The sequence below is a fragment of the Ylistrum balloti genome, unplaced genomic scaffold (genome assembly GCF_031769215.1).
Source record: "Ylistrum balloti isolate Yb309-2 unplaced genomic scaffold, AGI_CSIRO_Ybal_v1 Utg369790, whole genome shotgun sequence".
Classification (NCBI taxonomy): Eukaryota; Metazoa; Mollusca; class Bivalvia; order Pectinida; family Pectinidae; genus Ylistrum; species Ylistrum balloti.
Window position 1 is genome coordinate 102784 of NW_026781974.1, and position 14148 is coordinate 116931.

The window sequence follows — 14148 nt, forward strand, 5'->3', positions numbered from 1 at the left end:
TGGAACTACTTTTATGAGGTCATACACATACACTTCTTCTTCTGCTACTGAAATCTTGCGTTGTCCTCAAAACTGAAATTTCTGTATTATCATCAAGATAGAAACTCACCTTAATTTAAAACGTATAACTAAAATTTGTATTAATTATAAAGTATTATATTATTTTGTTGGTATGTACACTAGAACTATATATTTGTAAGATTCACTTACAATGCCTGAAGAGTGCCGTGTCACTTTTCGTACGTGTTATCCACGCATTTTTGTTTACACACAATACACTACGGCTTGCATTCGAACAAGGAAAACAGGTTGAGAGAAAAATAAGCATTCGCACCCTTAAGAGTCATATAGGGCATCACAACCCTCGAGGGAAGATTATTAAAGTGTTAAACCCTCGGCAAATCCCTTGTTTGACAACGTAATAATCTTCCTCCTCAGACTGAGATATTCCTATCTCAACCTAAATGAAGTGAATGATTCTATTAATCTTCTTTTTCCAGTAACATGTGACATTTAACTTTATTTAGCCAGAGCAAAATATCATATTGTTTATGATTCAGCGGATTTTTTTATTTGACATATGTCCCCAAATTCTGACATCATCGACAAACTCGTTTGTCAGCTGTAGTTATAAAAGAGCATGTTGAATAGAAACAACGTTTTATTATTCAGGAGTATATCAGTGATTCAATCATGCAAATTATCCACTTAACAAGCAAGGCAAATCACCAACCTTTTGGGATATATGATATTGAATTCCTCTCTCTTTAAACACTACCGAAAATACCGAAAAACACACAGAAAACATCAAGAAAATACCGAAAAACACAGAAAACATCAAGAAAATACCGAAAAACACACAGAAAACATCAAGAAAATACCGAAAAACACACAGAAAACATCAAGAAAATACCGAAAAACACAGAAAACATCAAGAAAATACCAACATGGCAACATAATCATAATTCAAACTCAAATTCCATAAAACTAGGGCAAAATATGAACAAAAGATAGATATACACGGAGATTCCTGAAAAAATACAAAAGGAACAAGACAAGATGATCCGGAAGAGTAAGCATCTTCTGCTTCATCGACGACACCCGCCATGTAACAGAGTTATGCTTATTTGTGTAAGGTTTGACTTTAATATCCCACCTCTTAATGTTACTGCCATAAAACAGTTCAACGATGTTACACTATTATCTATGAATATCGTTATGAAGGGTTGCAGTTAATTGATATAGTTGGACTGCATCGACCAATATGTATACTCATGTACATATTTCATAAATTTTAACAATTTTACATCTATATTTGAAACATTATTGTTATAAACACAAAAAAAGTCCACCAGACAAAGTCTTACACGAGTGTTGCTTATCTGTTCACGGAACAGACCCAATACGACAGAGTGCTTTATTTGCTAGAGATGACCATTACCTAATTCACTAGAAAAATGTGCGTTTCCTGTCACTGTAAAACGTGTTATTGACATGAAACATAATCAAACATTTAATTCTGGTCCTTACTTCTAATTTGGGACCCTCTGATGGCGTTATCCATGTGATGTGTGAATTCAATTTAACTGAACTGAACGTTAAATTAACAAGTTCTTCTCTAATAAGCACCCAATTGCATGTGTCGTAGCATATGATCAGACCCAATCACATTCCTCACATAAGGGAAAGGTCATCTTAAACGGAATACGAGAGCGGTGAACGCAAAAATTAGGAAGCGACAAAAAATGGAAGAAAACGATATAGATATAAAAATCATCACCGTTCATTATTATAATGTAATGGGGGGAGAGGGAATGACTCTAACGACCTGTATGTATCTAGATTTAAGGAGGTAGAGTAAGTAAGAACTGTATAATGTATTAATGGCCAAATAAGGAAAGACGTATATAGTGTTGTTTCAAAACTAATTACACAATGAGTAGGGTAAAGTACGGATTTCTCAGAAGACATCTGATTTGAAATGTTCATGAGAAGAGAAAACAATAGTAATGTGTGTGCATATATATGCATCTGCATATATAAATCTTGACTGATTGTGCAGTTGCTTCAATAAATGTCTTTGATAAAATTTCTAACATATGTAGTATATGTAGTACAGAGAATTAATTTTGGGCGGCTTAAGTAAGGGCTTCACTGAGTACGTACACGGGTCACCTTATCTTATCTCCCGTTAATGGCCATGCGAAGGACCCGTATGTAACTGAATTGAGGTTTGCATAACACCATGTATGCCCTAGTTAATGTTGCCTTGGTATGTTTAGCTGTCCAAGAGGGTACGTGTTGACGAACGCTTTATATTGATGGATTGGTTTGATTTTATCTATAGGGATATATTTTTCCAAACGCTATCTCCCGATATTTCTTTATAATGCTTACTTTCTGTAATATAAACATTCTGTACTATCACATATGCATTATAATAGACTTAATATTTCCTTATATCAACAATTATTTTGATAATAATCGTTAATAAAATGCACTTGCTTTAACCTTAATGTAAGAAGACTTTTATTCGCAACCTTGGGTCGTTGGAAGTTTGGTATGATATACATTGTTGGACAGCATATTGTCAAATTGGTTTTGCCCATATTTGACGAAATCACTCATCACTGGTCATCTTTAACCAAATTTTGACCATTTTAGACATTATTGAACAGCAAAATAAAAAGGTATAGGCTAAGGGGGGTGGGGGGGGGGGGGGGGGGGGGGGGGGCGTTAACGAAATCATTATGATGAGACTTATTCTATTATATGTAGTATTTATTCTAACAATGTGATTTCCTGCTCTTTCGAGATGACATTTCCTTGATTTAAATGTTTTTCGAAAAAAAAAAGTTTTCAACTATTAACGAACAATTTGTTTTACTATGTATACAAAAAAGAAGTACAATTTTATGATGAGTTTGCATTATGCAAAGACGAAGCTAACCCTATAAGATATATTAAATTTATATATAAATGAAATAAAACGACAACGCAAAATTAGATGCCCAAATTAGGAAATGTAATTCGTGTGTCACAAGATGATATAGATTGGAAACAAATATTTAACATTTTTACGGATTTTATTGAGATAATGGAAATCTTTGTATTTTTGTTGTCTCACTGTGCTGTTTTTAACTTCAGTGGTGACCGATTGTGCAGACGGCTTCATTAAATACGAGAGCTCATGCTACAGATTTTTTCATAACGTGTTTACGTGGCCGGAAGCCGCAGTAAGTCCGTCTGCCAAATTATAGATGTCAGTATAACTGCATAAACATGTAAAGATGTTTCCAACATAAGTCAACGTTACTACATCTGGGCTCTACCAATCATTTTTATTAGTGGTATTTGCTTCTTTACTGCCTTTTTATTCGACATTCGATTGATCTAGCAAACTATTTTTATTATTGATATAAACTGCCTGTCAAGCAGAAAATGTCAATTGCTCAACAAAATAATCAACAAAAATGTAGTAAAAGGATAAGAACATCAATCTCAGAAAACGATAAAAATGGCAAGTTCAACGTATGATAAGGGATACATTTTTAACGTGGAAGGATTTAGTTGCAATAGCAGTTATTTCGATCGGTCTGAAATGCGACAGCACGTTTGGATTTCAGAATGGAGATATTTCGCTGAAAGGTGAATTGTCAATTATCCAGTGTTATTTCTAACTTTTGTAGGAGGTATATTTACAGTTTTCTGTCCTGGACAATTTCGAGAAAGTAAAAACCCAGCCAAATAACATTTTCCTATCGTTTCCATTTTACTTTGAATAAAAAAATATCTTTAAAAGTCTCGCTGCTACAAAAAGTGCAGGCTTGACTATGGTGTTACTATTCCGTTGTTGTTGCTAATACTGCGGAACTTGACTGTGTCAGTTTCTCAAGTACAGTCCTGGAACATTGGTACATTGTCGTATAGACATCTGAATCCACCAAGCATATGAAATATATATATGTTTTTGGTGTATTTTTGAGACAATATCAGGAAGGACTACACATTTTAAAGGCCTGCAGCCATATTGAAACAGGTATTGTAAATAGCATACAATGTTTTATCTGCCTATTGGAAGAATGATATTTTTTGGGGGAAATGTCACATTTGAACGAATTTCAAGAATTGAGGAATTTTTCAATTATATGTTTGACAGTGCATCATGAAACATGGGATGTTTGTGGTTTAGGGAGAGAAGGCATACATTCAAGCGTTGTAGGGTTTCGCTACACAATTACCATTCTAGCACACATGTTGCTGAAATATTATACACAGTTATCGGACATTGTTGAATCCATGAGATGTTAACGTATGGTATAAATGACTATAACAATACAAGTGTTTGTTTTTAAGTCATTTTGCAGTACATTCGACACACATTTGGTGTACTTGGAGACAGAAGCTGAATTCGGATTTATCAAGGCAAGGGCTTCAGAATACGGAGGTACATCGCTGTCCGAATAACTATATAAACGTGACTGTAGCATGTTTGCTACTCATTTTCTTTAGACTATTGTTTTACTGAAGTATGGAGTAAATTTAAAATTATTGTGTAAAGTGTGATGATACTGTGCCCATTGTTTGATATCATGATTCAGTAGATCTGCTGCCCTTGTCGAAACACCTGGAAAGTTTTGTCATTCTATCTTTCTGCTTTTTCTTTCTACAATTTGTTGAAATTTCGATTGACACATTTTGGCTTTCGAGAGGGTATATTACTAGACGATCAGCTTTAATTATGAATATAAATTGCATAGAAATAGAAAAAAACATTTTTATATTTACACTTTATATCTAATTAACCACTTTCCCCCATTTTCTCAATAACTTGAAATGCTTGTTTGCGGTTCCATATCTATTAGGTTTGCTTTAGTCAGCATACGAATTGTTGCACGTCTCATAATATACATATGTACTTGACGTTCTTCTAAAATTATCAGATGTATGAAATTTACTGAATTATGGGGCTAGTGCGCATACCCATCTAAATTTTGGTATTATTCTAATCGCTGGATTTTCTTCAATCGAGTTTTAGATTTTAGGCCCTTAGAATCAATGACGAGTCACAAGGGCGAACAGCTGTATTATGCAGTTTACTTCTCTATTTGGCTTTACTGTATCTTATCAATTTTTTTTAGCAAAATGTTCTCTGTATTTTTGTGTGTTTTAACAATTTTTAAATATCTTTAACTTCATTTGAAGACAGTGCCATTTGTTTTTGATCAGAACGAAAGAGCCCATCATCAGATAATGGCACCTTTTTCAAACGTTAAAGGTTTTTATTGCTGCAACATTTCCTTCACATCATGACACGTATACGTTTCCTATGTGAGGGGTTCTGGACGGGGGCAATAGAAGCAACATATATTTGAATATCTATGTCGTTCCTTCTAGAAGAGGAGTATTGAATAGCGGCAACAGATGCCTTCGAATAATGGAACTTTTTTTTTGTTCTAGGTGTAGGGTTCTGGACGGGGGCAACAGACGCCATCACCGAAAACGAGTGGATATTTAATGAGACGGGTGAACGACTGACCTTAACAGCAGACTGGGCTCCAGGAGAACCAGACCATACCATGGGCAGGGATTGCTTAGGGATGTGGGGAAAATATAACTACACATTATCCGCTTGGGACTGTCGACAACTTCTCAAGCCGATATGCGAGATAGAGCAAGTTATTTCCTAGCTAAGCTTTATAACCGCTATCTAATAATGTATGTAAAAACACTAAGAAACAAATTAGGAAAAGGAGATATATCATTGTCAGCTCGCGAAGACAAACTATTTCACAAAGTCATTACATAGAATAAGTATTGAAATCAAAACTTATATCAACATACATATCTTACTTATAATGATTGGCTGGAAAAAAGTTTTAAATTCTTGTGAACACTTACATAATCGAATTATAAGTAGGCTATTGAAAGTGTCAGCAGATAGTTCTCGTGTGTTTACGGACCTTTTACCTCCGTTTATTTTGAATAGTTACTAGATAGTACTACATTCAGAATTGTCAACCTGGAAAATGACATTTCAGTTAAAGATGAAACTTGATCGAGATTATATGACTTGAGCATGTAACTAAGCGCGATATCATTTTCTGTTAATATCTTTTAGAGTATGATAAACCTTTGATTAAAGAATGATAAATAAAAAATGATATTGATTTTCTTTTTTCCAGACCCTCTGAAAATGGAATTGACATTATTGGATGAGGTAAACTAAACAAGTGCACGGCGTTTTGAAAATGAGCCGAATAAAATGTTTTATAGGGTTAGTCTTGTTCTCTTGTTCCGTAGATGTCATCCTATTGCTCAGAGTTAATGAGATCATTCAATCATTCACATTGGATTGTACTCTCAGTATTTGACCTGAAACAATCATACCGCTGATTCATTTGTGCATTCTGCAATTAACAGCGGAACAAGTGATTGTAAAAGTTTTTTGATCAGCTGTTTGTTATGTATGCTGAAGCTGTTTACATAACGGTAGTGAGTCCAAATCGTAATTTTTTATCAATTTTTGCTAACTTCGGTTGATTATACCAAATGTGAATTAGCCATCAATGCTGGTAATGCTTAATCTTTCAAATCATAGTAAAGCATTTAACATTATCTTATAGTCTGAGTATAACAATGAAGGCCAGTTGTAAATAAACAGTTGATATTCACATCATATAATCCTGTGCACGTTTGCTCCTCATACAATGACAGATAATGTTATGGAATTCAATGAGTCCTATTCCATTCCTTTCCATAGTTGCGGTTCATGATATAGAAATGTATATGATCCCACTCTAAAACCATATACTCGTGTTAAAAGGTCCGTGTCATCGCCCTCTTAAAGAAAAAGTCAACAGGACATATCTCGAAGACGATTAGGAAAACATTTCTGTCTACTTAACAACAACGGAACCACTATGTATACAAACGAGCATCAATGTGTGGTTAAAAACATCACTGAATATGTTTTATTGTACAAATTGCATGTTATATACTATCTGATATTACTGATAAACTTGACCTGGTGATTATATAGCTGCACATCTAAACTACATGTTCTAGCAAATTGTTTTGTAACTTACTTGACGACTTTGAGTAAGGGTCGAGACCCGGTCATAGATAGGATAATTCTGTCAGATTCCATAATCACCTTTCTATTCTGTAAATGCGTCTTCCATTCTAACCACACTGCGCAGACGCTAGACGGGGAAATTGAAACACTATCGATATATTCCCATTCGGGAGTTTCGGCAGTGTAACAAAGGCGTTCGCAATAAATCCACATGTGACTTGACGTTTGTGTGAGTATAACATTTTTGAATGTTCTTATTACGGAAAGCCAGCTGTGTATATAGTGTTCTTTGTCATTTACAGTTGTAACCTGGACAAAATTTGATTAAATGATCCGAATAAAAAGAATTCGTGAAAATAACTAGGTTTACATACTTAATGTTTGAAAAATAATCACAAAAACAATTCGTTAAAGAAGACTACTTCCTTCACAATTGTTGAGATCATATGTTGCGTATTGAGGAAAAGAAATCTTTATTTTTCTGGTAGAAAACAATGTCAGCAACTAGTGCATACCTGGAAGGCCTCATTGACGAATGCGGCGGGTTTTCGAAATTTCAGCTGATTATATTTGCTGTTGTGCTGACAAGCCATTTCAGTGTAACATGGAGTACGCTGATGATGACATTTGCCGGAGCTGTTCCCGACTGGGATTGTATTTATGATGAGTCTCAGGGAACTTCGTCAAATCAGTCAGTTGCGACGAACACTACAATGGAAAGTGCAAAGTTCTTAAACCGTTCTTATCAACAATGTCAGCCACCGGAAAATGCTACTGCCAATGGGTGTATGGAATTTCGTTTCAGTGATGACATGAATACCGTTGTCAACGAGGTGAGTACAACGATCCACACGAATTAACATACTAATAATTTAACGAGCTTGTTTTATGCATGTTTGTGTAACCATGAAAGCCTCCTGATAAGACATGTACATTCAATATATATGACATAGTTTCGCAAGATAACATGTCTATTTTCAATGGCAATATTTATTGTTTTTGAATGATTTCTGTTTGGATATATTTTAATGATATATGAATATATATCGTGCGAATATTTTGTGACGTTACGCAAAGTTCAGCCAATCAATATACAATATTTTTATGAAAAACAATGCCGTATGTGAAATGTATGGAGTCAAATACAGTGTAAAAGTTTTCCATCTATTGGGTTCATCAGAATATATTTATCTACATACATATATCTGCTACCATTATCAATATAGCGACACATAAAGCAGTCCATTACCCTACCCAAGCCTGCAATTATGATACAGAATGCTACAAATGATTTTTAATCATTTACTTTAAACAATTTTGAGATTCTTCATACATCATCGTCGCTATCCCAATTTTCTAACGTATACAATTGTTAGTGTTATTAGTTTATTAGATTTATGGTGTATTTTTGGATAAAAAATTACCATGAAAATTGACTATTTTCTCAGTATAAAGAATAATATAACACACTATCATTATAGAACACAATTTGGTTATGTGTAATTGACATGAAATATATGATTTTTTCAAAGACTACGCTGTCATTACATTCACATAATCCTCCCGTTCTTTACAGTGGACATTGGTGTGTGACAAAGAAGGGATAACATCAACTATCACCATGATACAGATGGCTGGACTACTGATCAGCGGAGTGACCTCTGGTCACTTGGCAGACATAATTGGCCGAAAACCTACCTACTTCTTATCTCTGATAATGATGGCTGTTTTCAACCTTTGTTCGGGATTTTCGGTGTCCTGGGAAATGTTTGCCATCTTGAGGTTGTGTCTAGGATTTGGTATAGGCTGTTATTTAACAGTGTTTTACAATTTTCTAATAGAGTTCACTCCTGCAAGGAAACGAGCAGTTGTTTCAGCCATCCCGTCCTGGGCTCTCTGGGCATGCGTGTTTGGATTTGTGTCAATGTGGCTACATGACTGGAAGTACCTCCACTTCGCTTCAGCTATATTAATAATACCATGGCTGCTATGTTGGTGGTTTGTATAGTTTGATATCTGTCACTTTGAACTGTTCACTTTTTGACACCTAAATATTCTTTATGAAATCGTACCTAAACTACTTGTGTTAATATGCGGTTTTAACTCCTTTTTCGGAAATCAGATAAGAAAGGTGCTTTGCGTATTTTGAGTGCCTCGGGAAGTACAAAAGAAATGTGCATGAATTCAATTTTATATGAGCGTACACCATACCACCTAAAAATAACGGCTCGCGAAGATATGTAAACATTATTTTATTATTTCATATAGGTGTACATTATCTTCATGATGTGTTCATTTGTACCGTCAAGACTTACATACAAAGGCACTGACAATACAAACATGTAATTTAAAAAGTAATAGTCCAATTTATGGTGAATCATTTACAATTTATATATATTGTTAGTGCAAGTCATGGCCATAATGTGTAAGAAATCATATATTATAGGAACGGTTACATGCATAACTGTCGGAAAGGTAACAGTCACGATATTAGTGGAAAGATTATTGTTGTATCAGAATTTATATGTATTACCCATAACTTGATATGTTAACAACGGCACCTGTTTTTCCTTACCTATCTCATTCTATTCTTAACAGCCAATCAACAAAGAACATAAAAGTAAATGACAAACCCCCACAAAGCAAAGATGTTTATGTTTCCTGTTTAAATTTTGTAGGATAATGCCCGAGAGCTTCCGGTACCTCGTTTTCCACAACAGGATACCAGAGGCCGAGGAAACAATTCGTCGAATGGCACGTATAAATGGTCGCCCTGTTCCCGATCTGAAGAGATTACGCTTTTTGGCAGAGGAGGATATAAAGACAAAAGAAAAGACACACACAATAAAAGACTTGCTGATGGACCGTACCTTGTTGAAACGAACATGTCTCCTTGGAGTAGGATGGTGCTTATCATACTATTTATCGTTTGATTTAACGCTTTTAATCAATTTGTTTGTTGAAAACCCCCACTTGATTATAAAGAATGTGTCTGTTGAAAGATATTTTTCAACAAAACAGTTATAGTTTACACATCCTCAATATATATATCCAAAATGTACCATAGTGTCATCGCACTCTAGCGAAATATACAAAAGTTACAACTTTGGCTAAACACATCGACAACCAAATAGAAAAATAGTCAGCAGTGTTTATGTATTACCATAAAATGTCTCCAAGCAATAATCAAGGGTACATCTCAACGCAAAACCACACGCATATACCTCATATTCAACAGACCCAAAAGTTGTACAACATCACACGCGATTGCGACAATAGCAAAGTGAAAGCACAAATTCTGTCTTAGTGTCAATAGTAAGTAATATTGTTCAGAATAGCTAAGAATGTACATCTAGACGTGTTCATTGAATCAGACGTTTCACGTAATTTTTTTGTTTTCTTCTGTAGGTTGTCCAGTGCATATGGTTATTACGCCATCTCGTTCGGAGTACAACATTTGTCCGGGAATCTGTACCTCAACATGTTCCTGCTTAGTGCTGTTGAAGTTCCTGCTCTGATCTTGAACTATTTTTTGACAAACAAGTAATTTATTTTGACTATTATCAAATTTTTGTCAAGAAAACTTTGTTTTGATAATATTATGTGATAACAAATCGTGTTGATGTGTAAATAGTAACAGTTAATGAAACCTTGATGAATTACAAAATTAATATGATGACATGATTCAATACAGGTAAGTTTGAACTTACTTCAAAAATTCAAAATTCTGAAAGGAAATGGCATGCTGTATGTTTGATAAAGCGTATAGTTTGACAGAAACCCGTATTCACTGTTAGATGTTTTCTTAACGATATCAAGCTGAAATGTCATAATATTGACACCGTTCACGATCACGTTACATAACGGAATAGCCAGCAGTTTTTGACAAAACGTAACTGTACTGTGTCAGGATATTGTTTTCATCCCGAATATTGACTTCGGCTCTTCATCAAAGTGAAGTGAATTCATTGACGCAACCTTTTAACCTATCAGAATATCTTAACTTTATACCAAATCCGGTTTTCACACAATACAATAACTACCAGAAAATTATATTCATATTTTCAATTTTGAAATTTGATGTGAAAATTAAGATTGTTTGTGGTGGGAGTGGTGGCGTACAGAACAAAACGCTGCCACAATTTTTCAGAAATTTCAAAATTGAAAATATAGATATAATTTTCTTGCTGTCCAGTGCAAGTGTTACTGTTAGAGTAAAGATACTTTAAAATCTTTTGGAAACAGTCGTTCGGAACTTTACATCAATCAGCGAAGAATGTACATAAAATGGCAAGTTTTTTTTGTTATCTGTATTATAACTGATTTTATTACAATCTATTTTATACGCAGCTTTGGTCGACAAAAGACGGCATTTGCATTGTTTTTGTTGGGAGGTCTGTCGGGTATCGTGGTGGCAGCTGTAGAAATCAGCGGTAAATACATCAATAACGGTTATGGTATCAAACATAGAATCATTATGGGAAAAATCCATCCTGAAACTTTATGTAATCAATTTAAATATAATAATGAGACGAAATGAAAACAAATTGTCTGCAGATTTCAACAATGTATTTCGATTACGGTCTTTAGTTTACCTTGTGTAAGTGAATGCAATATTTTGAGTTTCAGTTGCTAAAACGCAATTTTAGATATATAATAATTTTGTGTGAATATCGACTTGTTTGATGTTTGTCGTATTCTTTGTATATCTTCATTATGAAAAGGTGACAGTATGATACTGTATCTAACTTTATTTGTGTGTCTTTTGTACAATCTTTGAAATAGCAGGTGATTGACACTGCTGGTGGGTTTTTGGTCCTCGTGGATTGTTGTAACCAGCATACCACGTTATCATTAATTGGAATAGTGGCATGGTTCAGAATATACACTTGCACTTGGCACTGTTCCAAAATCATCAGATATATGTAAATCACGAAAATAATTGATATTTCTTTCATTCCATGTAGATTTTTTTTCAGTCGCCCCTACCTCCATAATTTAAGCATTTTTGCACCTCTGACGAGCCCTAGAAAGACAAAACAGCTGAATGATACTGTTTTATTCATTGTTTGGCGCAACTGTATCTACATGATACTGTAGCTCTTCATTTGAATTTAAAGATGCTATGCACTTGTGTGTCTTTTTGCGTTCCAGGATATAAGGGACATAGAACAATGTAATAAGACTTAATAATGTCACTTTTTCAATATGAGAAGCTGGACATTTGATAAACTTTGTATTTCACGTCAATATTCAACTCCAGCATGTATTGTTTGTCAAATATGGGGCAAACAGCTGTTTAGTCTTTTTTCTTATTTCACAATCTGGATTATTTTAATACCAAAATATAGCTGGCACTAAACACAAGGACGGATAGGAAACAAAACGTTGTGGTACTGATAACCTACTATCTATGGTATTTGTATTACAACAATATGCTTGGTGATGTGCCTACTTTTATAAAAGAAACTGCAACGTTTTTTCGATATCTGCAGACTTGGATATGAAGGACCAGCTGATTAATGGGTTCGCGTTGACGGCTAAGTTATGTGTGGCAACAGGTTGGGCCTCCCTTTCGTTGCTGACAACGGAAACTTATCCAACAGTTGTACGGTAAGCTATCAAGGACAGGTTCGCCATATTATTCCAATGATTATCCCCTTCCTGTTGTGAAGTTTTCTCGTAGAAAGTCCTCGTCAGTCTGTTTCTGGCTATATGTTTTTCCTCAAATATGACAGGGTTAACAAACTATCAATGATTTTACTCGGCGAGTTTACAAACCACACACACACACTCACACACCCTCTCTCTCTCTCTCTCTCTCTCACACACACACACACATATATATATATATCTTTACTGCTCCTATTCTTTTGTCTTGTTTATATATAATCTGTCATGTAAAATATCCTTCTTAAAGTAACAAACGAAACCAACTCGCATTAGCAACAACAGCTAATTTGACAATGATGAAATGAAAAACCCGTACTCATCATTACAACTGACGTAAATATATAACGGATAAATGTATAAATTATGGACTTTAATTTTAATGAGAAAAAAAATGTACATCTATGTATGTCGCTGTTGGTGTGTTATTTCAGAAATATCGGATATGGTCTGCATAATTCTATATCACGAGTGGGAGCGATGGTTGCGCCTAAAATCGTTTATCTGGTAAGATATATCATTCTTTGCTATATATCATGAAAAAAAATGCAATGTTGACAAAATTAAATATTTAATTGAGTGGATTAATCAACGTGCTGATACGTTAATTGGAAAGTACATATGTGTTGCAGAAAGTAAATTGAATGATCGCACTCACAATGCTGTTGTGTGATATTGTGTTTAACTTCGATAAAAACTACAAAATGCAAGGAGAGTTTTGCATGAGGTTCCATTCACACGAGATTACACGAATGTTTCATAATACAAAACCTCTTAGATATGAAATAGAAACGAATGTACTATCTTGTTTATCACAACATCTTGCATTCGTGGAAAATAGTATTTATTAGATTATATAATTTAAAATATAAATCTATGCACCGCTATATCCTACCTAACGTATCAAAATAACAAAGATATATGTAATGGATGTTATTACACTAATCACTGGGCAACGAAAAGCAAATTGCAAATGTTGGGCGGTGTTAGTAACAAATGTCAGTCAGATATGATAGTGTTTTTTACCTGAAATTTCAGAACAAATACACACCTGGACTGATGTATTTCTTGTTTGGAGGACTGATGCTGCTTTCAGCATTCTGTACTTTGTTAGTGATGGAAACGAAAGGGAAACATATGCAAGATCTGATCAAACAAGACTCTGAAAAAGAAATGGTATCTCCGGGTTACGAGCTGACGTCAACTGACCACAATGTTACCGATAACAAAAAATGTGGAAACAATCCGAATTTTAATACTTAACTTTAGTTCATTTTCGTATTTTACTCATGATTACGTTTCCCGTCGTGTATCTATTTAACACGAGAAGACTAAATAAAACAAACTTCTGTAGACATCTGTTCTATTCCTGAAATTGGATTCAATTGTCATTTGGCCGC

The 14148-nt window shown here is 34.5% G+C and overlaps 2 protein-coding genes across 2 annotated transcripts; both read left to right on the plus strand.

Annotated features, from left to right (window-relative positions):
* The first annotated feature begins 2245 nt into the window (after positions 1–2245).
* On the plus strand, positions 2246–5690 carry LOC132544299 (perlucin-like). The gene is made up of 4 exons (XM_060207875.1): positions 2246–2294; positions 3148–3236; positions 4357–4447; positions 5461–5690. Exons 1-4 carry the CDS (start codon positions 2246–2248, stop codon positions 5688–5690), a joined length of 459 nt encoding a protein of 152 aa, XP_060063858.1.
* Positions 5691–7572: 1882 nt separating this feature from the next.
* LOC132544300 (organic cation/carnitine transporter 2-like) lies at positions 7573–14011 on the plus strand. Its single transcript, XM_060207876.1, has 8 exons — positions 7573–7911; positions 8655–9076; positions 9757–9984; positions 10487–10621; positions 11429–11511; positions 12574–12691; positions 13183–13255; positions 13787–14011. Exons 1-8 carry the CDS (start codon positions 7573–7575, stop codon positions 14009–14011), a joined length of 1623 nt encoding a protein of 540 aa, XP_060063859.1.
* Positions 14012–14148: the final 137 nt, after the last annotated feature.

Bases quoted from the DNA above. Each gene is read 5' to 3' on its own strand.
- LOC132544299 (XM_060207875.1), top strand. From the start codon at position 2,246: ATGTATGCCCTAGTTAATGTTGCCTTGGTATGTTTAGCTGTCCAAGAG. The intron at 2,295-3,147 runs GTACGTGTTGAC...TTTTAACTTCAG, and splicing joins ATGTTTAGCTGTCCAAGAGG to TGGTGACCGATTGTGCAGAC. The intron at 3,237-4,356 runs GTAAGTCCGTCT...TTTGTTTTTAAG, and splicing joins TTACGTGGCCGGAAGCCGCA to TCATTTTGCAGTACATTCGA.
- LOC132544300 (XM_060207876.1), top strand. From the start codon at position 7,573: ATGTCAGCAACTAGTGCATACCTGGAAGGCCTCATTGACGAATGCGGC. The intron at 7,912-8,654 runs GTGAGTACAACG...CGTTCTTTACAG, and splicing joins TGAATACCGTTGTCAACGAG to TGGACATTGGTGTGTGACAA. The intron at 10,622-11,428 runs GTAATTTATTTT...TTTTATACGCAG, and splicing joins AACTATTTTTTGACAAACAA to CTTTGGTCGACAAAAGACGG.